Consider the following 22,339-nt stretch of genomic DNA (forward strand, 5'->3'; position numbering starts at 1 on the left):
GAAAGGTCCCCTTCAGTTCGCCACTAGGGCTGGGAAGAGAGAAGGGGGCCTCCTGGGGGGCCTCCCTCTTCGTATCAGTACCCCGAATCCCAGGGGCTGGATGGGTGCTCACACAGCCCTGCCCAAAGAATGAAGAGGCTCCACTCACTCTGGAGAGGAGGGACCAAGTCTGTGCTCCGGCCCCCTGCCCTCCTCCTCTCTCTCTCCCTCTCCCTTTCTCCTCCTCAGTCACGATCCGCAGGCAGGCAGGCAGGATGAATGCTCCACACAAGCCATGTCATAAGATGCAAAGTTATGCACGTCAAACATAGAGCAGAGCAGAGGGCTTCAGGAGTATCTTAATAAGGAGGCAGATGAAATTTAAATGGGGGATAATTGCCAGTGTGACACACATGCACATGGGGAGGGGGGCCCCACTTTTTCTTCAGCACCCTCTCCGTCAGAGTTTGGCTGCCATCAATCCAGGAAAGAGAGGGGCCAGCTTTTTTCCCCCGAACCATTTATTGGGAAGGAAAAAAAAAGACAACTCAAGAGGCTGGAAGTGCTGAACACGGCAAACTGCCTGGAGTGGCCGGAAGATGTACAAAGTGCTCTCTACTCTTTGCAGATCAATGGAGTGTGTGTTTGTGTATGTGTGTGTGTGTGTGCGTGCCTGCCTGCCTCCCTGCCTGCTTTGAGCAGGGCTGGTTTGGGTTTGCTCCATGGGAGAAAGAGCTAGGATACACCCACACCCAAAGTCGGGGCGCAGAGAGGGCTAACCCAAAGTCATCTTAGGAAAGCGGCATCTGTTAATTGATTTGTTGAGTGTATCTCCTGCTTTTCCTCCAACAGGCTCCAGGCCAAGCACGTGGGTCGCCTCCACCCTGCTCTGTGGCCCCAGCACAACCTAGAGCAGCCTGACATGGTTAGTCACTCAGAGAGTTTCACAGGGTGAGTGGGTAGGAGTGAAGCCCCCAGCTCCCAGTCAAGCACTTTAAACACTGCATCGCACTGCTTCTCTGCAGCAGGGAAGACTATGATGAGAGGCTCTTCTAACACCACAAATCGTTGGGGCAAGAATAATTAAAGAGAATAAGCTCTCACCCAGGAAGTTCCCAGTTCAAATTGGAACTCAGCTTCTTGGGTAGCCTCCTGTTCCCTCACCTGTGATACGCGGATAATGAGTGATTTGGCCTCCACCTTACAAGATTGTTGTAATCGTGATCTGGCCTACTGGTGAGAGCCACTGTCCTAGTGAATGTATATGAAGAGCTGGGAGTAAACCTAATCAATGCGGTAAGACCAAGGGAAGTGGCAGAAAGGATTCACTCATCCCAGCCCCCCCCCGGCTTGCCACAAAGGACAGTAAAAACAAGGACACCATCAGTGATGACATGGCCACCAAACCTGTATCCCAAAGCAAAACGCAGAAGCCCCCTCCCCAATACAGTCTGGGAGACCTGCGGTCATCCTTCATTGGCAGTTTGTTATGAGGATCCCAGCCGTGCCACTCTCGGGTGACCATGGATGGCAGTCCTCCTGCCCCACGCCGCCCCACCCGGAGCCATGACTCCGCGGCACAATGCCCCTCGTGGGACGGGATCGCCTATGAAGGGGGCCATTGTCTGGCCTGGACTCCAGCACCACGGTCCAAAGCGGGATGGTATCCGACTGCCGTGGAACACAAAGGGCTCCTTTATCCAGGCAGCCCCGGTCCACGTGGGTCTGCCCTTGCAAAAACCCCAGAGTGGGGCTGGAGGCGGGGGAGAGGCCTGTCCACATCACATCAACCACCAGGGTTGGCAGGACCTGGAGGCCCAATATTGGCCCCGGGGGGGGGGGACCCCAAGTGCCTAAGCACAGTGGCTACACTGAGCTTCCAAAGACCACCAAAGACCAGTCGCGACGGACAAAACAGGAGCTCTCCCTCCCTCCCTCCCTCCCCATCCCACCGACGCGGCGTGCAAGCCTCACGGAAAGGCTCACTCCTCTGGGAAACAGGTTGCTGGGGCCGTGCTGGGAGGACGCGGAGGATGATGGCCGTAGTCCAAAAGGGTAGCATTTCCAAGTTGTGACTGGCCCCGGTGCCTGTTTGCGTCTGATCCTAATGCGCTGACAGGTATCTTTCAACCTCTGCATTGAGGGAGGGACTCGTGTTTCCACCTCTAAAACAGAAAGGCTCCCACAAGAACAGGAAGAGATTCGCCAAAGGAAAGCGAGAGCAGTCAGTCCGTCCGTCAATCAACCGCAAAGGGAAAACAGAGCAGCCACCTTCTTTTCTCAACTCCCTCTCCCCCCCCCCCGTGAAACGACACTTTGAAAGAGAGCGTCTGGGCACAAAGAGGACCCCCCACCCCACCCCCGGTGAAGAGAGGCAGACACCCAGGGCAAAGAAAAGCGAGCTGGAAACGGGACGGATCCCTCTTCTCTCTAGCAGGCGCGCCGGCCAGGGAGGAGGGAGGGAGGGAGGGAGCCTGGGCTCCGGGGAGGGGGGCACAGCCTCCTTTCAGCACCCCCCCTCTCTCGCACACACAGGCGTCTGCATGGGACCCTCCCCACCCCCCGCACCGCCAGCCCTACCTCCTCCAAAGGCAGTGGGGTGGGAGGAGAGGGGGCAGGCAGCCCCACACCTGCTTCGGAGCTGCTGTGGGTTTTAGTTGCAAGGATGATGAAGACTCTTGTGGTGCCTGCAAAGCTGGCAGCTGCCTCCCGGGTCCCCAGAGTCTGGTGCTGGGAGGAATCCGGGAGCGCTCCGGGTGCCCTCTGTCCCACGGGCGACGGATGGGTGGCACGAGGATTGCCCAAATGTCTTGGGGCAGCCCTGGGAGAAGATGGGGGGGGGAGGCCGAGAGGCGAGGAGGGCTTCAGCCCGAGTGAGGAGGCCCCCCAGATCTAAGCCCCCCACACACACACACACATACACACACATCCCTTTCCCGCAAACTTCCCCGTAAACTTCCCTGTAACCTACAGACAGGCCGAAGAGCCGGGCACGGGGGGGGGGGGGGCGGGCCGTGCCTTCTCCCAGCCCGGAGGCCGCTTCCTTGGGATGCCTCCCGACAGGGCCGGCCCGGAAAGAAAGCAGGGATCGCTCGCTCGATCGCTCGCTCTTTGGGGGGTCAGGAGGGGCTTTTGGCTACAAGCAGCGCCCGGCCCAGCCCGCGCCCTCCCGCTGGCTGTCCTGAGGACCGTGGGCTCGGGGGGGGGGGCGGGGGGGCGGCGGACGGGGGCAGGAGAGCGGGAGCGCCGAGGCCGCCCGGCGGGGCCCTGGGAAAGGGAGCCCGGCAGCCAGGAGGGCGAGCGAAGTGGGGCGCCCCCCTCCCTCCCTCCCTCCCTCCCTCCCGCCTCCAGTCATCCTCCGGGGCACGAGTCCAAAGAGGAAGCGGCGGCCGGTGATTCAGCCCCGGGGCCGCGCCTGAGTCACCACCAGAAAGCCCCAGCCCCCGAGAGGCGCAAAGCCTTGCCCAGCTTGGGGCAAAGCCGAAGAAGACGCCGCCGCCGCCGCCGCCCGGTCAGCCTCCCTCTGGACGCCCCGGGTCTGAGCCAGGGAGAGCGCGCCCCTGCCCATGGGCCGAGCCCTCCGAGCAGCGCGCCCCGAGGGCGATCCGGGCTGCCTACCCGGACGAGAACTCCTGCCAGCGGACGCCCCCTCCCGCCGCCTCCCCGCTTCGTGGATGAGCGCGCAGAGAGGGATGCAGGGATGGAGAGCGAGAGAGAGAGAGGGATGGACGAAGAGGACGGAGGGAGGAAAGGGCCCGGACTTACTTACCGGCGGCGAGAAGCGCAGGAGCGGCAGCGGCGGCGGCGGCGGCGGCGCCCTCCGGGCACGGCCGGCCTTGGGCTGGGCTGAGCTGGGCAGCGGCGTCCCTTCCGATCCGCTTCTGTGCGAGCCTCGCCCGCCCGGGACCCGACGCGCCCCTCGAGCCCGGCGGAGCGCACTGGCGGCGGCGGCGCTCGCAGGCAGGCAGGCAGGCTCGCTCACTGACTCGGTGGCTGGCTGGCTGGAGCACCCCACCCTCGCCGCCGCCCTCCTCCTCCTCCTCCTCCTCTCGGCCGGGTGATGTCAGCAGGAGGAGGGAGGGAGGCTGGCTTTGGCGCGCTCAGGAGAGTAGACTCGCGAAAGCAGCCACCCGAAAGGGAGGGGAGAGGAAGGCGCGCGTTCGCACGTGACGCACTACGGAGAGGAAGGCGAAGGGAGCGCAGGCCGCCACTCGGGCCAGCCGGCCGGCGATGTTGCTGCCCTCGCCGGCGGAGCTGCTGCTGGCTGGCTAGCTGGGGGTGGGGGGCCGGGGGAGGCAGGCGAGCAGGTCCCCTGCCTGGATTCGGGTCGATGCGGAGGAATCCGCGGCCGCCCGCCCGCCTCCCCACGCGAACCTCCCGCTCCTAGATCGATGTTTTCCTCGGTCCCGCCTTTCCCCGGCGGAGATCCGGGCGTTGCGCGGGGCTGGCCCTGCCCTCGAGTCTTGCAACGACCGCCTTGCGAGGTCGCCCAGGCTTCAAGAGGAATGGCTGGCACCGGCCCGCGATCCCGCGGAGAGTTTCATGGCTCTTCCGGGCAGGGGGAAGCGGGCCTTGGCACGCCGGAGTCCCGTGCCCACACGCCAGCCCCTGGCGCCCCGTTGGGCGTCTCCGGCAGCAGAGCCAGGAAGCGGGCGGGCGGGCGGACCCGCACCCGCGTGTGGCCCCCAGGGCGCCCTTCTTGAACCGGGGGACGGATCCCGGCCCTCTGCTGGGCAGCGCTTCCTCCTTCTCCCTGGCGGCTGCTTCTCCCGCCTTCTCCGCCGGCCAAGCATGCCCCCGGGCCTGCCCTAATAGCCGGGGTGGGGTGGGGGTCGGAAGCGCTGCGCTCCTCTGGCGTGCGTGGGGGGGGGGGGGAGAAATCGCACCCGTCGCTCCCCCTCTGGTCTGAAGGGGGCGTCGCTGAGGCACACAGCCCGAAACGAAATGCTCCGGGCCAGAGAAGCCTACCAAAAAGCAGCGCGATGCACTTGTGCTAAGCCGGAAGGCGCTGATTTATGCACAGGGAGGGCAAACTCGGCGACCTCGTCCACCTTTTAGGCAGAAGGAAGACGCCTCCGCCTCCTTGGGAGTGGGGAGGGCTGGGGGCAAGGTCGCCTCTCGCCTGATGCGGAATCTGCCCCTGCCCTCCCTTCTTCTGATTCTCTCTTCTTCAATCAGGCGCCCGGGGGGGGGGGGGGGGGAGACACGACTGGATGGCCTCAGGCAGCTCTCCCAGGAGAGAAGGCGGGCTCTCGGAGAGGCCAGGTGTGGCCACCCAACTCCCAATGCCCTCTTCCCCCCCCCCCCGCAGCAAAAGGGGGCTACAGTGACAAGCCCCCTCTCGTGCCCTCCCTCGCCTCCCCCCATGCTTTCCCCCCCCTTCAAACGCAGGAGCGATTTTGGGCTCACAGGACATACAAGGAGGGTGTGTTTTACAAGACCCACTATTAATAGATGGGAAATGTTTCTCCTGCATTTTTAATGCAAAGTGGCAAAGAGGACAAACCGGCAAGGAAGGGCTTCTTGAGAGCATCTTTAAGGCCTGGGCAGGAGGAGCTGCCAAACCCTTCACATCTCCTTTTCAGGTTAACATTGAGAGACACTGAGGGAGGTGTGAAAGGAGCCTCTACACCTGGCCAGATGTTTTAGGCTAAAGGGTCTCCCCTGGAACTTTGGCCCCCGAGATGGAGGGCGCTGGCCAGCTTGCGATCCCTGCCAGTCCTCTTAGGCTCTTTCTTCTGTTCCTTGTTATTGGCGCTCTGCTAGTTTCTGGGGAGCCCTTTCTCGGAGAGAGGCCAGCCTGAACAAGGGTTTGGAAAGTCTCCCTCCCATATCAGGCGGCCCTCGAGACGGAGCTCCCCTCTGCCCTTTGCCACTGACTGGGGGGGGGGGAGTGGACTTTGTGCATAGCCGGCCGGAGCCTCTCCCCAGGCTGTTGCTGCCAGGCCCCCAGGACTGGGTCTCGGAGCCCCAGGAAGATTGGGTGCCGCAGTGGGGGGTCTGGGGGTGGGGGGTGGCGCCGCTGCCCAACGAAGGCTGCTGGGCCCCTCGGCTCCTGGCCTGTGCATGGGAAGCAGCCGGAGGCGGAAAGAGGAGGAAGCGGGAGCGAAAGAGGAGGAAGCGAGGCTTCCTCCAGCTGTGTATCCGCTTTGAGGACAAACCACAAGGGACTCGGGGCAAGGGCTCTCCGCCTGAGCCGGCCCGATTTCACGGGGCCCCGTCCCCAGGAAGCCCCACCGTGAGTCCTGAAAGCCGCAGGGCCCTCCTCTACGCGCTGCCCACGCCCAGCGCCCCCCCTCCAGGGGCCAAGAGCACAGAGCCTCTAGGGTGGGAGGCTTTTTTGAAGGGCCACGCTTCAGGGACCGGAGCCCCCTCCCTTCGTAGCTTTCCCCAGTCACCCTTGAAGGGGCTGGGTCTCCTCCGGCCTCTTTCCCAACCGCTGAGCTGCAAAGCCCCAGCCTGGGAAGGGAAGGCTCCCCCCCCCACATGCTCTCCCTCCCGGTGCCTCTCCATCTCGCCCCCAGCTGCCTGCTCAACAGGTCTCTCTGCAGAGGGGATGCTGGGTGGTGTAGTCCAAAGCCGTCTCTGTCAACGGCTCTCCTCGGGCCCCCTCATGGTTCTTTTACACATACTCCCTTTCTCCTAACTTTGGATCCGCGCTCTCTCCTGTCTCAGTTCTTCCTCTGAGGGGGCTGGTCTGAAAAGGCAGCCTATAAATCTTTCAAGCAAATCGGTTTTGTTCTCAAGACCTGAGTGTTGGTCGTGCTGTGGGGAGCTACATGCTCAGTGCATGGGGCAGATGGTGGAACTCCCCGACACAAGATGTTGTGTGGACAGTTTGGCCCTCCAAGAAACCTCTTCCATAGTGGAGGCCTATACAGTGTTGGGGAGCCCAGGATTGTCTTGCTCTGGGGGGGTGGAGAGGCCTTTGGGGGGGCATTTGGAGCTACTGGTTGCCCTTTGGGGGGAAGAGAAGGATGGGTCAGAAAGACTCCTTTGGGGCCCAAACCGGCAACATTTCTCTCTTTCCGCGCATGGTGTTCGTTATAACACAGTTTTTTGTGCGCCAACGTGTGTGCTTGTGCGTGAAAGGTGTGAATCTCTGTTTTGCACTCCTCCCACAGCCTATGAAATCACCCCCTCCATGACTCTCTTTCTCTCTCCCCCCCACTCCAGCCTCCCCCAATACACCCTCTCCCAGCAGCCCAAGCTGGTTTGTGGCTCAAGGCATCGCTCTGCGCAGCCGACATGCCAGGCGTGTGGTTTCTATGGCAGAGTTACGGTATCCTTGGCAACCTCAGGCACAAAGAAGGCCAGAAAAAGCATCTTGAAGTGGTGGGGAGTGGGGGGGAGAAGGGAGTCAGGTTTCTTCCAAACTCAACATCTCTGTACTCGCCCTCCCCTCCACGGACCACATTCCCCACAACCGCCCGGCAGGCCCTACTGGAAACCCGAGTCTCCATGGGGGCTGCGCCCGGCAGCCTCCTGTTTCCCATCTTTGCTCTCCTGCAACAATCCTTTGGTTTGCTTCAGATCGGCCTGGTTGTATCTGCCTGTATCTCCCTGACCCCTCATGTGTAAGCACCCCGTCACCAATTGGCAGCCATGACTCAACCCCGTCTGGAAGAAACTGCTTGGCAGAAGGAAAGGTATATATGTCAACCCTGAGCCTCATGTACTGTTGTTTCATATTTTTTAATTGCTTTGGTTGATCTGTACAAAGTTGTTGAAAAATATACAAATTGTACATTGTCCCCCTCCCCTGGGTGCTGAGCCAGTTCCCCACACCACGCTTCCCCCCACCCCCTAAAAAACCCATGATATAACTTTTTAGGCCAAATAACTTTCTTTACCCCCAGAGTCCAGGAGCTAAATTTGTGTCCTTTAAAAATAAATGGTATTATAAGCACCTTTCGATTAAACTGGCAAAAATGATGCACGGAGCAATTATTTAAGGGCAAAAAAATTAGATGACCCTCTAGAGCTGAGTGTGTGATGAGGGGATAAAGCTGAAGAAAGAGATTAGCAGAAATGCAGGAACAGATTGTGTGTATGTTTGTTGGGGAAACAGTGGAAATTATTTGGGGATTATTTTGAACAGGTTCTGGAAGAAGCAAGAAAGTACCAGCCATTCTTTTCGTGTGGTGGCCGTTTGCAGCTGGCTGGGCACAGCTGGATCACCAGCCTGCCAACAGTGTAGATCTCGCCCTTTCTGTTTGCTTGTTTGTTACCTTGAGATGCTCTCCCCTTCCTCCCAAGGTAGGCCGCGTGCCTCCTCCTCCTCCTCCTCCTCCGGCCCTGACAACAGCCTTGCAGGCCAGGCCAGGCGGAGGGAGGGCCTGCCTTAAACCACCTGCTAAGGAGTCCTGTTTGGCCAGCCTAATCGCTCCGCTGTACTTCCTGGCAGAGGACTGTCACTCAGGATTCACGGTAGCCGTTTTGAATGGCCCACGGCCGCAGAGCCCACCGGCGCTCCCACCCTCGCCCGGAAGCTGCGGTGGGGGTCACGGGGGGCAGCCCTTGGCCAGGAACCTTGGCCCCGGTTGCATCTTAATAACAGCTGCCTTGTGGCAAGTCAAGTCCAGGGCTTCCTGAGAGGACAGACGGACAGACGTTCACCAGGTCGGTCTCTCTGAGAGTGAGTTTAGTTCCTCCTCCTCCTCCTCAGGTGGGGCTAAGCTAACCGCTCTCAGGGGGGTCCCTCCTCACTGGCGGTGCCTGCTTGGGCTTTGGGAGAGTTTGGCAGCCCTTGGCTTAGAGAGAGGGAAGCGTCTCCCCAGCTGGCCGATAGGCTGAGCTGGAAATCCCTTCACACGCTCGTCCCCGTCTGTCTGTCGGAAGGCTGGGGCAGAGAAAGAAGACTGGGGGAAACCGTGGGTGGGTTTGCCCCTCCGCCGTGAACCTCGTGGGCTCAGGGGCACGGCTGCTGACCGTGTCCACAGGCCATCTGGCGAGTCTGGCAGCTGAAGGGGGAGGCTCTCCTTGACCAAACCCAGTTCTCTCTCTGCACGGATGGGAGAGGGCAGAACGGGTCGCCAGAGGTGTGTGTGGGCATGGGTCGTGGTGGTGGTGGTGGAGGGGGCAGGGGTGGAGAATCAGGGCTCAAGATGGGGGGGAGGGACTTTGACATATATATATGATCAATATAAAAATACGTTCTGCTTAGGATGTCATTGCTTTGATGCAGGCTGGAGGCACTGTGAGTGTGGTCATCCATGGGGCACCCCAGAGAAAGAGGTGGCACAGGCTGACCCCTCGAGACAGGACCTGCCTTTCACAAAAGATAAAGGGCTGGTGCCAAGGTCTAGTCATCGTCGTCATCATCGTCGTCGTCGTCGTCATCATCCTCTGTGTTTATTTCCCCCGACAGGACATCCTCGATCCAGTCTTCCAACTCGTCCACAGAGGGAAGGTCATCTTCATCGTCCATCTCTAGCCAGATGCTATCGGCCTGCAGGGACAATATTTTTTTGGAAATCCAGTACAGAGCAGGAGGACAAGACCCCTGGGCTCATTTACAGAAGCCTTTGGGACTGGCTTCCATGTTTCTCTCTCTCTCTCTCTCTCTCTCTCTCTCTCTCTCTCTCTCTCTCTCTCTCTCTTTGTGTGTGTGTGTGTGTGTGAGTGAGTGAGTGTGGTCAGAGGTCTGTTCAGGGAAAGATCAGGAGAGACCCACTGATCATGTCTCTGTGGGTGACAGATTTGGCTCAAGAGCAGAAATTGCCCCTGTGCCATTTTTGTACAGAACTTACATCAGTTACGTTGACCACACCAATCTGAGGCCGGGATAAGTCGATGCCGAAAGTCTTCTCCCAGTAGGGGATCAGCTGTGAAGGAGAAGGAGATGAGTGAGGCACCACTTTCCAAGGTCAGGGAAACAGGGCCATGGAATGCCATGTCCTACTGGCTAGTGACAGTGAGGTCACCAACTCCCCCTGTGCTCTCATGCAGGAGAGTATCCCAATCGGTGGCCTATGTCTCAAAGCCCAGAACACTTCCTTTGGGAGGAACTAGATGTCCGCATATACGAGGCACTCTGGACACTCTTGCCCCCAAACAGGTTTCCCAAGACCCATGCCCCTGCCTTCTTCCCCCCTAAAGGGCCCCACGGCCTGCTCACCAGTGGGAAGTCTTCAGGATCAATCCAGATGATGCTGAGGTCCGGGTTGTCTGTGTTGTCTTGGGCAACATCTTTCAAGATTTCCAGGAACTCGTAACCATCTGCAGGCAGAGAGAGCCGAGGGAAAGAGGGGTGAGGGGGGGCAGATCCCCAATGGCCCCACCCCAGAGCCTCCTCCTGACTAATCTCATCTGAGCCTAGGCTGGGGTGGCCGTTCTCCCGCTGCCCCACCCGATTCCTAGCCCTCAGTGCAGGTTTGCCTGTGTTTGCACCCAGCGACCGTCTGTTTTGTGGCTTCCGTTCTCTGCTCGTAACTCTGGCGCTGCTCTCCCCTCCAGTCCCTCTGATGTCAGTCCTGCGCCAATGCCTGCGCCCTCCCTTTCGGTTGAGACAAGGACTTTCCTCCACCTGTCTTCTCTGCAACTTGGCTTTGGCTAAATAAATGAATACAGCCTGATGGATCATCAGCTGCCTTCCTCCATCTCATAGCACTTGGGGTTTTGAGTTACTGTTAACTGAAATCACAAGAAAGAACAGCTATGGAAGAGAGGAGACACGGTGCTTTGCTCAAAGGCAAGACAGCCTCCCGGAAGCACAGGACTCCTCTTCCAGCCAGCCAGTCTCTGCTGGGTTGGGTGGGCTTACCAGGGTCGTCTTCCTCTGCAAAGGCAACAATGTGGATGCCATCTATATCATCCTCCTGGAAGGAAAAGCAGAGAGGGGGGGGCGGGATGTGACTTATAAGGGGTCTGTGTCCTTTTCCAGCAACAGGAGGGCGTGGGAGTAAAGTTGTGGACTGTAATTCAGTAGCCCGTCTGGCGGGGAGATGTTGACTGCTACACCCCCACGAACAGCCGTGGGTCTCAGTTATGGGGGATGTGCCATCCCCCAAGCAGCTTTCCTACACAAGAAGCTTTCTTGCACAAGGACACCATTGTGGCGGGTGATGTCACTGGCACTGGCCAGTTAGTGCTGCTTTTCTTTCGAGGACTCACTTCTGCTTAGATCGTTCTCCACCAACAAAGTCTGGATGTTTTTGGATACCGTCTTTGCTCTCTGGGAAGGGCCTTTGTGGCCTGTTTACATCCTGATGCGTGCATGTGCACACACACGCCATGGCAACATCAGAGGTCTTAAGGAACACACACACACACACACACACTCAAAGCCCATCCGCTCTAAACAAAACCAGGCACATCCATTATTGATCAGGCCGGCCCGAACAAAAGTCTCAGTTTGCACCCGAAATGCTCCCTTTGCATCGTGTGTACCTGGGGCTGCATTATTTATGGGGCGCTGCTTCCTATCCCTGTGAGAAAAACAATGCAGCAAAGTGGGGGGGTGGGGCCCCCTGCAAGGAAGGTTGGGCGCGTGAACCCACTGGCGGAGGGGACCCAGGCATTGGGCTCCGACTCCTGCTCAGCCAGGCCAAGCCCGAGGAGGCCTGAGCCAGCCGGTGGACTGTCTGGGGCCAGCCCTCCCTTCCACCAGGACCTCCCCCCACCCCCTGGACACACACAGGTCACCCACTCCAAGTCCCCACTTGGAAAAGTGACTTTCTCGAAGTCGACCTCCCCCCACCCCACCCCTCCCGCCTGGCCCATCGGGGGCCCTGGGTGGTCACAAGGGAGCCTTTCCACGCTCTGATGGGACCTGGGCTGGCAGGGACCCTCCTTGCCTCCGCACAGAAAAGGCGAGTGGGAAGAAGGGTCGTCGCTGCCGCCAACGAGACGGGCAGAATTTCCGAAGGGAAAAGCTGGAAACCTCCGGCTCTGCCCAACCCGGGGTGTTCACCCTTACGTCCGCTGTCATTGGTATTGTTGCGTTTATTACTGCTCCTGCTCCTGCTGCTACCACAAGGGGGATGGGGATGATGATGATGATGATGATGAAGACCATGATGATTTAGTGCCCTTTGTACATGGTAGCTCTCCACCTGCTTTCCCTGGACGTACCCAGGTTTCATACATGCTTTCCGGCTGGAGCTTCCTTAGCGTTGGCCTGCGAGAAAGAGAGGGAGGGAGAGAGAGAGAGAGAGAGAGAAGAGGGTTGGACAGCAGAGCCTGAGGGGGTGACTCTTTGGGATGACGAGTCCCAGAATCCCCATGCCAGCACAGGGAGGATTCCGGGAGGTGTAGTCCGTAAAGTTTTGAAGCTCTGGGGGAAAGGGGGAAGCCACCCCTCCTCTTTGGCTGAGAAAGGTGGGGGAAGACAGAAGTGAAGCTGTTTGGCCTCATCAACGATAATTAGTTTATGAGAGGATGAGCTTAAATCTGGCTGACTGTTTTAAATCAAGGTTAGGATGCTCAAAACATTTAAATTGGAAGCTGGGAGAATTTACGGTCTTAGGCAACAATGCGGAGAACATCCCAGCAGTCCACGTGGTGGGGCTTGGGAACGATTTCTCCAGCTCTGGCTGAGACGTGTGGCTCCCGTCATGGCCAGGAGCGAGCCCTAAAGCGCACCCAGATTAAGGAAGGTCACCTGCCCACCCAAAGGTCAGCAAGTGGACACCCTTGCCTTGCCCTGCTGACCCTTGTTCTGAACAACGTGGCTCAAGAGCAGTTCTGGTCTGCCAGCCGGCCAGCCGGCTGTTGTTGTTGTTGTTGTTGTTTTTAAATGCAGCAAATGCCAAAGGGAAGGGGTCTGAAAGTGGGCCATGTGGAGACTCCTCTGTGCCCAAATCCACGGCAGCCAGCCCTTTTGGAAATGAGTGGACAGAGAGAGAGAGAGAGACCAAGCAAGACCAAATGCCACAGACAAGGCTGGGCAGCGCCAGAACTCAATCCAGCCTCATCAGCAAAGCGGTGCTGAGCAAAACAGGGAGGACAAAGCGGCTGCCATGGCAACCCCAGCCCCGGCGATGCCAAGCAAGCGGGTGGAGATGCCAGGGCCTTGGGGGGGGGAAGCTGTGGCCGGCCAGAGAGGGACAAACTCACTTCCAGGGAGAAAGGGAGAGAAAGAGAGGGAGAGGGAGAGGGAGAGGGAGGAGCAGGAGGAAGGGGGCCATGGGGCTACCCATTCAGTGGGCCGATGCAGGAGACCACGCCTGCCCCAACCTGGGGCTCTGGCTTCCCAGACGGGCTGGCCTGTCCCCGTTTGGAGCAGATGGGAGCGAGGGTTAGGAAGCCTTTGGGTCAATCCCTAGAGATTAGCAGGGGAGATGCCGCCCCCCCCAACGGATCCCCTGCAGCATCCTCTGAGCGGGCGGGGGGGGGGAGAGAGGGGCCGAGGCAGCTGGCGGCTGAGCCAGGCAGGGGGACGTGGCCTTTCTGGGTAATCCTCCCTGATCTCTAACATGCCCCTTCTTATGGGCGCGCTGGGGGGAGTGACGGGGGGCGCCCTTGGCTTCCCAAAAGAGCATCCTTTTGGGGGGCTGCTTGCAGGCTGAGCCCTGAGGGGCAAAACCCAGCAGAACGGGAACGCTTGGACCCCCAACTGGTCTGGACCTCTCAGGCCCTTCCTTTCCCCCCCCCATTTCTTTTTTAAAAATTAATTTATTAAACAAACATCCAACCTAAACAACATGAACCTAACACCACAATAAAATACAATTACATAATACACCAGTGCCACCCTCACCCTCAGGGCAAGCATTAATAATATTTTTTAAATTTCACTCAGCCCATTTTCTCTCCAAAACGTTATTGTTTCTCCCCTCGGTGTCCTTCGCAGGCCCTTCCTGCAGCTCTTTCTGCAACCCCAGCAGAGAAAGCAGGGGGATCGTTTATTATTCCAATGGATTCCCATCCTCCCCCCCCTTTTTTTTTCCTGTCTAAATTCTTGTCTAAACAGACAGCTGTTTTGACAGCCAGCGGAAGGAAGACCCGTTGAGGGTGGCATTTGACGGCTGGTGGCTACTAGCCATGAGAGAGGCTTTCTGAGGGCGGAGGAGAGGGAGGGAGGGAGGGAGAAACGGTCTGACCGCCTAAGAGCTCCCCCCAAGATCTTAAGAGAAAATGTAAAACAAGTAATCCACTTTGCACAAGCATAGGGTTTTTAAATTTTAAATTATATCTATTCAGTTCCTGCCTTTCCTATGTTGCCCGCTCAGAGGATTAATGCTCAGCTCCCTGGCGCATAGCGTCTGGCTGCCACTTTGAGAAGAGAGGGTTCAGGAGCCTTGGCTGGAAAGGGAGACTTTGGCAAGGGAGGGTTTGTGTGTCTGTGCATGTATGTGTGTGTGGTGTGTGTGTCCGTCCGTCCGTCCATCCAGTGGCCCCCGCTGCTGCTCCGGCCTCCCTCCTCCCACACCAACAGGCCAGGATCCGTTCACCTCCGGTGTTCTTCCAGAAACTGCACAATTTCCTCCTCGCTGTTGGGCTTGTCTGGGATGGTGACCGGCTCCTCCATGAAAGGTTCATAGTAGTCGATTTCATTCAATTTCAGCGACAGTTTCTTGGCCACCTGGAGGGTCAAAGAGAAAAGGACCTCAGGGGGGTGTGTGTGGAGGGGGGGCTCTGGGGCCTGTCCTGGGACCCCTCCGTAGGCACAGGGCAGCAGGGGGGCGGGGCAGCGAGTACCTTCCTCTCCAGCCGCCTCTCTTGGCCTTCGCCCCCCCCCCCCCCGGCCATGGCCCCTCTCCTCCTCCAGCCTCCTCCTACCTTGCTGTCGAAGGTAGCGTAGAAAGTGATGTAAGGGTGGAACTCCTCTGCCGCGTCTTCGAAGGCCTTGAAGTCTGAAAGGCCCAAGGGGAGGCGTCAGCCTCTGAGTCCCGTCCCCTCCCCTCTGTCCCCCCCGTTCCCCCCCATCCCATCCCGGCCAGGCCTGCCTAGTCTTTCTGCTGGTTCTTAAAAGTGCTCTCAGTGGTTCCCAGGTGGGTTGAAAGAGTTTTTTAAATCGTTCCTACATGGTTTTAAAGGGTTTGAAAACGGTTTTAATGGGTTTGGTTGCTTGCCCTCCACCCTTTGGGGGAGAGCAGGAGGCGACTCTTGTCCCCTGCGAGGCAGGAACCGTTCCCGCCCTGGGGGTGCCTACGCTCGGAGTCTTCGCTCTTGAAGTATCCGATGACTTTTGGCTCGTCCTCATTGTTCTCGAAGGCCTGCAGTTCGTGGTCTCCCTCGATGAATTCCACTGGATCCTCCATCACCTGCAGGGAAACACGAAGGGCTTGGAGGCGGTCGTGACCCCCACCCCACACCGACGGCTGCCCCAATGGCTCTCCTCCCTTTCCCTACCCCAAAGGGCCATGGAAGGGGGGGGCTTGGCCTCCTTTTCAAAGGAACAGGAGCTCCTGGCATGGACCATTCAAAGACAAGGGTCTGGATTGGGCCCAGAAACCGACCGGCCGACCAGCAAGGGTAAAACAAGAGGAGGAAGTGAATCCCCAGATGCCAAGGGCCGGTTTGGGTGGGCCGTCCAGGGAGCTGCTTTTTGAACCAAAGGTGGTTTCTGAGCCATCGTCCAAGGTCAGCCCCTTATACCGTCCAATGCAGTAGTCTAGCTGCACGTGACATGGGCCGTGAAGACTGTCAGCGGCCGGGTCTTAGTTCCCACAGTAGGGCAAAAGGAACCAGTCCTTGGCAACAATGAATTAGAATTCATTCAAAACTTGGTTCAATTTATTTCAAAATTTTAAAATTGGTTGTTTTGCATGGTAAAACGGCAACGGTCTTTATTTTCAACGTTTCCTCGCCGTCGACCTTCCGGCACTTCTAGTTGCTGTTTTCATGAATTAACAAACACCTCAACCAAAGAATCAAATTCCTCTACGGATCAAGAATTGGATTACCTTCAAACAATCTAAGGTTAAGGATGACTTTCCACCTTGGCAAAGCCCCCCTCCCACCAAAGAGGCCTCGAGGAAATTTGCGGCGGGGGGGGGGAGGGTTGTCCCCAGAGGAGGCAGAGATGCCTGGGGCGACCGGGGAGGGAAGGGGCGGGTCTGGGGTCCCCCCCCCACGGGGGACTTACGTCCAGAAGAAACTCCACCAGGGTATCGGCTGAAAACTCCCCGTCGTACTCAATGATTTCGTCACCCTTGAAGACGTAAACGCTGTCCTCCTCGGTCAGACCTGCCGGAGGAGGTTGTCAGGGTAGGTGGGGGAGAGAACACGGGCAGGCGGACGGACGGACAGACAGACGGCAGGGCAGAGCTCCGGAGGATGCTGGTCCAGGCCTCCCAGAAAGGAGGCCGAGGGCGAAGCTGGCTTAGGGAGCTGGGCCCTCTGGGGGGGGGGGGATCTGTCTCTCCCCAGGCCCTCCTCTCTGGGGCAGGCAGGATCGCAGAAAGGAGAAGGGTGGGGCTGGGCAGGAAGGATAGGCCATCCTGGTGCAGGATCCGGCCAACGCAAGGGCTTTGTTAGAGGGCATACGGTCTCCAAGGCTTTTGTGCCTTTTGGGAACCGGCTGGAGCTTAGAGGAGTCCCTTTTTCGTGCAGCGCAATTGCCCGGGAGCTGAAAGCCCAGAGAGAAGAGACTTCTCCACTTGCAAAAGTGCCCGGAGCCAAGCCAGGATGGAGCCAGATGGAGTCTCCCTCTGCCCGGCCTTGCTTGCCCGCCTCCTGCCGCCCCGTCTCTGGGCATCCACTGCCCTCTGCTGGTTGTGGAAGCTCAGGCCCACCTCGGCCTCTCTCCTCTTGGGGCCCAGCTCCGTCTCTGCCTGGCAGCGGCTCTGGAGGTGGCCGGCGGACCTGCTGGCCTTTGCAAGCCCTGGGCCACCCGGCCGGCGCCTGCCCTCAACCCTTGGGGCTCTGGGCACCACCAACGCCGCCCCCACCCATGGAGGACTCCCCACATTACCTAATTTTTTGGCCACGGCCGCGTCCTTCTCGGCATCCACTAGCCCAAAGCCGACTCCTTTATCCTCCAGAACTTGGGCTGCTAACTAGGAGAAAGAGGCCACACGAGGGCAGACGGAGACGGAGGGAGCAAAAGACACGGCAAGGAAAGAGGGAACAAACAAGTTTCAGAGAGATTCGCGCCCGGAGAAGAGACGAGCAGGACCACTTCTGGACTGATGCACAAGCAAAGGGCACGGAGTGGGGTTGGGGTGTGTGTGTGTGAGGCCCTCCCAGTAGGAGGGAGGCTAAATGCAAGTCTCCCCACAACCCGGTTAAAATAATGCATGTTTTGGGCCTGACATCGTTAGGGCTTTGGACCCCTTTCCTGGCTCTGCAAACGGACACTCAGACCTGCCTGGGGGGGGGGCATCGGGCGAAGGCTGCCACCTTCTCAACCAGCCCCCTGTCATTGTGCGTTGACCGGCCAGTGGCCGCCAGTGGAGAGAAGAGGGGCGCCTGTCTTATTCTAATTGTGGGAAGAAGGAAAAGAGCCGCCACCCAGGAAGGAAACAAAGAGCAGGCCAGCAGGAGCGCCCTCGGCTTGTGGCAGCTGAAAGGCCGGGTCTGCCAACCGGTTAAGATTCCTTCTTTTGAAACTCCTGCGAATGCCTCTCGACGGGACGTCTGTGCCAGGCAAGTTCGGGGCTTTTTATGTCATCTCTTAAATTCCCAGGCCATGGGACGCTTTTTCTGAGGGGCAACCCCTTTCCAGATATTTTCAAAGCTCAGGGAGCGGTTTTCTAAGATTCCTCATAGCGCCCCCCCCGTGCCTTTTTCACGAGCCTTAGGAAGCTGTCCTAAGGCCAGGGGTGTGTGGATGTGTGTGTGTCTATGGGGGGCGGGAGGGGGCCGGGGAAGAAGACCTGGCTGCCCCCTCTGCCTGGCATCAAGGCGGCCGGGTATGGGATGGCCCTTTTTTGGCACCTTGCAAGATGGGTGCCCAGCCCGTAGGAAGGGCGAGGGGCCTCTGAGCCATGGGTGGGTGGGAGCTGATGCTGCTCCAAAGCCACCCTGGGACTGCTGCCTCCAAGGCGCCGAGTGGAGGGAGGAGAGCCCTTTCGCGCCCGCCGTTGCCGAAATACTCCGGAGGGGAGCTGAGGGGAGCCTTTCCTCTCGTGACCCTGTGCCTGCAGGAAGAGCCCCTTGCTGGTAGCCCTTCCGCTCGCTTCTGCCCCAGAGCAGTCTCTCTCCATGACCCCCCCCCCTCTGCCCAGCTTGCTCCTGCACTCTGTGGGTCCCTGGGCTGCTCTCCTCCCCCCCCCCCGGGCATCGGCCAGGACTCCTTTCTTGCTCCCTGCCTTTCGCCCTCCGGGAAGGGCTGCCCGGGATACGATTTCACAGGGAAAGTGTGCGTTCTCATTTCAGAGGTCTGCCCTGGGGCCACCGTGAGATGGACACTCAGGTTGGCTCTCTGTGGGCCCCAGAAGGCCAGCCGGGTCAAAGCAGGGCGCCGGCAGCCCCAGGAATGAGGAGGGAAGAAGGCCCTGGAGGGGAGCTTCAGAGGCGGAAACCGGAGGTCTCTGTGGGCCTGGCTGGCCCCTGCCAGTTTCCTTCCTTCCTTCCTTCCTTCCTTCCTTCCTTCCTTCCTTCCTTCCTTCCTTCCTTCCTTCCTTCCTTCCTTCCTTCCTTCCTTCCTTCCTTCCTTCCTTGGCGAGCCTTTCTCCTGCCCTCCTCCTCCTCCTCCTCCTCCTCCTCAGGCCACCTGATCCCCAGCCGAAGACCGAAGACGGGCAAAAATAGCCCAGCTTGCCTGGAGAGCATCTCTGATATGTGGCCAGCTCCCTCGGGTCAGTTTTTAGAACGTTCCACAGATCTGGGCTGCCCCACTTCGCTCGCAGAGGCGGCAGTGGTAGGGGGGTGGGGGGTGGGTAACGACAGCAGCCCCACATTCCTCCCCCCCCAATGCTCCCCCTGCAAGGAAACTATTCCTGGCCTTCCAGGAGTGGCCGAAGGCACCCGAGCCCTCCTGGCACGTGCCCAAGGAAGGGCTCCGGCCGGCCGTGAGGAGGAGGAGGAGAGAAGGACCGGAGCAGGGCTTTGGCTAATTGACTCCTCTTCTGGGGAGTGGGGTGTGCCCTTCCCTTCTAACCCAAGGAGGGGAGAGAGGCCAGCCTGGGGGCTCTGGCACTTTTGGGGGGGCAGGAGCAGGGGTAGGGTGGCCAAGTGGGGGGGGTGGAATCCTGCACTGGCTTCTGAATAAAAGGAAAAGAACCAGAACCAGTAGGGGGTGGGTGGGTGGGTGGTGAGGGAGGGAGGGAGGGGGCACCCTGTGGGCAGCACCTGGTGGGGCCGGGGGGGAGCCCTGTCCTCCTTGCCGAAGGGGCTGCGTCTTGGCCCCCTCCCTCAGGACCTCCTTCCCCCAAAGAGGACGCCTCCCCTGAGACGGATCCGTTGCAGCCTGAGGAGGAGGAGGAGGAGGAGGAGGAGGAGGAGGAGGAGGAGGAGGGCTTCGCACGGTGTCCATACTTGGGAATCTGATCTGCAAGTGTGGGGTGGGGGGTGCAAGGAGCAGGAGCAGGAGGAGGAGGCTGGGCTGGACAGGGGCAGAATCTGGGGGGCAGGTGGGGGGAAAGCAGCTGCTGAAGTTTCCTGCTGAGAGATCCAGGCAGCCGCTCTGCCTTTCCCTTTGGACAAGGGTGTCCACCCCGGAGCAGAGGGCACTTCTCCTCTCTCTCTGCCCCCCCACCCCACCTCGGACCCTGCCTGTCCCTCCTCCCCCTCCTTGGCCTCCTGGTCCTCACCTGGCCTCACCTCCCCCCTTGCCCGGTGCCGCCCCCCCCAGGAAAGGGAGGTCAGGCCTTCTGCCTCCTGGCATGAAACCCCCCATCTCAGGGAGCCTCCAGCGCCCTCCCGGAGCCCCTGCCCCACACCTGCCCTCCGAGGCCAGACCCACGGCCCAGACCAGGGCATCATCCGCCTCCTGCCTCCAGGGTGCCTGTGCCAGGAACCCACCTCTGCCCCCTGAGTGGCTGGTCCCCCAACAAGACCCCCTTCCTAGCGACTGGACCCATCCACCGCCCCTCTTGACCCCAGCCATGCGGGTGTGCCAGCCGAGGACCAACCTCCCCCCCCCCCAAAAAAAGGGGGGTACCCTCCCGGTCATTACCTCCAGGATCAGCTCCTCCAGCTCAAACTGCTTCTGCGAAGCCTTGTCCTCGCCCACCGGCTCGTGGTAGAGCAGCGCCAGGATCTCGAACTTCTTCAGGACGGCCTTGTAGTTCTTGCTGTTGACGTCGATCACCCGGTCGATGCCGTCGTACTCGGGGAAATCCAGCCCCTCCTCGCCCCGTGCCACGGGGCTGGCCACGGCCAGCAGGAAGGCGGCTAACCCGAAGGCGAGCCACTTCATCTTGAGCTGATGGGCTTCGCCCAGAATGGCCGGCCGGCGAGCGAGCGAGCAAGCGGGCGAGATGAAAAGGTCCCTGTCCTGGGTGACCTCTCGGAGAGACAGGCCGAGGGGAGCGCCGGCTGCCTTCTCCTCGCTCTTCCTTCCTTCCTTCCTTCCTTCCTTCCTTCCTTCCTTCCTCCCTCCGGGGGGCTTTGCTCCTCTCCTTCCCTCTCTCCTGCTGCCCGGTCGAGAGGAGGGCAGGGAAAGGGGGTCTGGGGGGCTCCTGGCTGGCACAGGAAGAGGAGGGCTGCCGAGGAGGAGCTGGTGGTGCCCTTGGGCGGAGGGGGGCCCCTTGGCTGAGGGTGGCGGCGAGGGCCGGCTGACCGACCACTCCGAGGGGCGAGAAGCTCAGAAAGCCAAGGCGAAAAGTGACCGGCAGCCCATAAAAGCCACTCGAGGGGGAGGGCGCTGGGGCCGGAGGGCCGTCTTATCCAGAGGCATTTGGCAGGTCCCCCCCTCCCGGCACTCCCCACCCCCTGGACTCCCTGCCTATATATGTATATGAGGGATGTATCCCTCAACCCCCCCCCTTCTGGCCGCCAGAACTCCTGGGCTCCCAGTCTTGGGAGGTGTGGGGTCTGGTCTCACCTGGGGGGAGGCCAGCGTCTCACCTGTGCCCCATCCCACCCAGAGGGGTCTGGGAGGGGGGACCAGGTGACCCCCCCTTCCTTCCCTTCGCCTGGGCAGGGCCCCCTCTTTCCTGGGCCCAGGGCTAACCAAGAGGGAGCGCGCTTTCTTAGCATCGCCATATTAAGGAAGGGGGAAAGGCGAGGAGGCCACTGGAAAGCACGCACGGGGGGGGGGTCGTGGAGAGAGAGGAAGGTTGGCGCGAAGGAGGGCAGGAGGGCAGGCTAAAAATACAAGCCGATGAGTCGGAGGTAAAGGAAGACGGGCTTGGGTGGATGGCAGGGTAATTAGAGAGAGGAGCCGGCATGTGGGCCGGAGGGGGGGGGAGAGAGAGAGAGAGGCTGTACATTGGGGGGGGGCCCTTGGCAGATTCCTTGGGACTCTTGAATTACCCAGGAGGGGGTTAGATAAGTGTGGTCTCTCTCTCTCTCTCTCTCTCTCTCTCTCTCTCTGTGATGTCTGGGAGGGCAAAGCCAGAGGCTGGTCTCCTTGTGCCGTTTTCAAGATGCCTTCCTCCCAGCCACCTGCGGACGTCATGGAGAAGGCGAACATGGGGGCCCTCGCCGCCTGACGTCCCACAGGGGGGCTTCGCCTGGGGTCGCAGACGCGGCCACCCTCGCTTGCGCCAGGGGCCTCCAGTACGGGGGGCACCTGCAGGGCTCCAGCTGGCCATCCGAGCCGCCACCCGCCAGTCCCCGAGCGCGACGGAGAGGGGAGGTGTCCCCCCCCGGGGGGGCATCTCCTGCCCGCGGACCGGCCACCCTTGTCCTTTGTGGGGAAACCCTGACCTTTGGCCCTTTGTGTTCTGTCCGCAATGCAAAGAGGAGAGGGTGGAGGTGGGGTGTGTGTGTGTCTTAGCTGCATCCCATCTTCTGAATGTCTAGCACTGGGCCATGTTGAACAGCCCTCCGAGTGGAGGGAGCAAGATCCAGGGACTCCTGGAGAGGCCTGGGGACTTCTCCCGTGGCCCGGCTGGGGGGGGGGAGGGTCCTGGGAGTCTCAAAGGGGGCTTTCTTGGGCTCTGGCACTGCCACGCCGCGGCCTTCCTGAGCTCCATGGCTGCCAAGGGTCAGCCTTTTCCCTTGGCCGGCCACTCGGCCTCCTCCGGGGAGGTCCCGCTTTCCTGACCCGGCTTCTGGGGTAACTGGGACAAGCCCAGGAGACCAGCCTGGGCACAAGATCCGCCCGGCAGCGCCCCTGCCCCGAGGGAGCCCGCTGCTCCAGGAGAGTGGCCGGGCCGTAAATCACCAGTCTAAGTGGGGGGACTTGATTGGGTTTCTCTCTCTGAGGGTGAGGAACAAGCCGCTTGTTCGCTCGCTCCCTTGGAGGGGTGGGTGGGATGGCTATAGGGCCTGCCCCTCCCAGGGTGCCAGCCGAGGCCTCAAGGCACGGGGCCGGACTTCCCAGGGCTGTCCGAGGGAGAGCTGCAACACGATCCCCCCC

The 22,339-nt window shown here is 60.1% G+C and overlaps 2 protein-coding genes across 3 annotated transcripts in view; both read right to left on the reverse strand.

Moving 5' to 3' along the window:
• PEA15 (proliferation and apoptosis adaptor protein 15) overlaps window positions 1-4,015 on the reverse strand; it is a 33,665-nt gene extending 29,650 nt beyond the window's left edge. The window contains exon 1 of one of the 2 annotated variants that reach the window (XM_020798217.3): window positions 3,749-4,015. The gene's annotated coding sequence lies outside the window, so the exon portion shown is untranslated. The remainder of the gene's footprint in view (window positions 1-3,748) is intronic. The other variant, XM_020798218.3, reaches the window with a different exon arrangement.
• A 3,640-nt stretch (window positions 4,016-7,655) lies between these two features.
• On the reverse strand, window positions 7,656-20,684 carry CASQ1 (calsequestrin 1). Its single transcript, XM_020798328.3, has 11 exons — window positions 19,988-20,684; window positions 16,841-16,925; window positions 16,013-16,113; window positions 15,077-15,188; window positions 14,704-14,777; window positions 14,376-14,506; window positions 12,055-12,100; window positions 10,745-10,799; window positions 10,100-10,200; window positions 9,732-9,806; window positions 7,656-9,430 (listed from the first exon to the last, which is right to left on the reverse strand). The coding sequence occupies exons 1-11, from the start codon at window positions 20,228-20,230 to the stop codon at window positions 9,284-9,286; spliced, it is 1,170 nt and encodes a 389-aa protein (XP_020653987.2). The 5' UTR covers window positions 20,231-20,684; the 3' UTR covers window positions 7,656-9,283.
• Between the last annotated feature and the right edge of the window lie 1,655 nt (window positions 20,685-22,339).

The sequence above is a fragment of the Pogona vitticeps genome, chromosome 15, assembly GCF_051106095.1.
Source record: "Pogona vitticeps strain Pit_001003342236 chromosome 15, PviZW2.1, whole genome shotgun sequence".
NCBI lineage: Eukaryota > Metazoa > Chordata > Lepidosauria > Squamata > Agamidae > Pogona > Pogona vitticeps.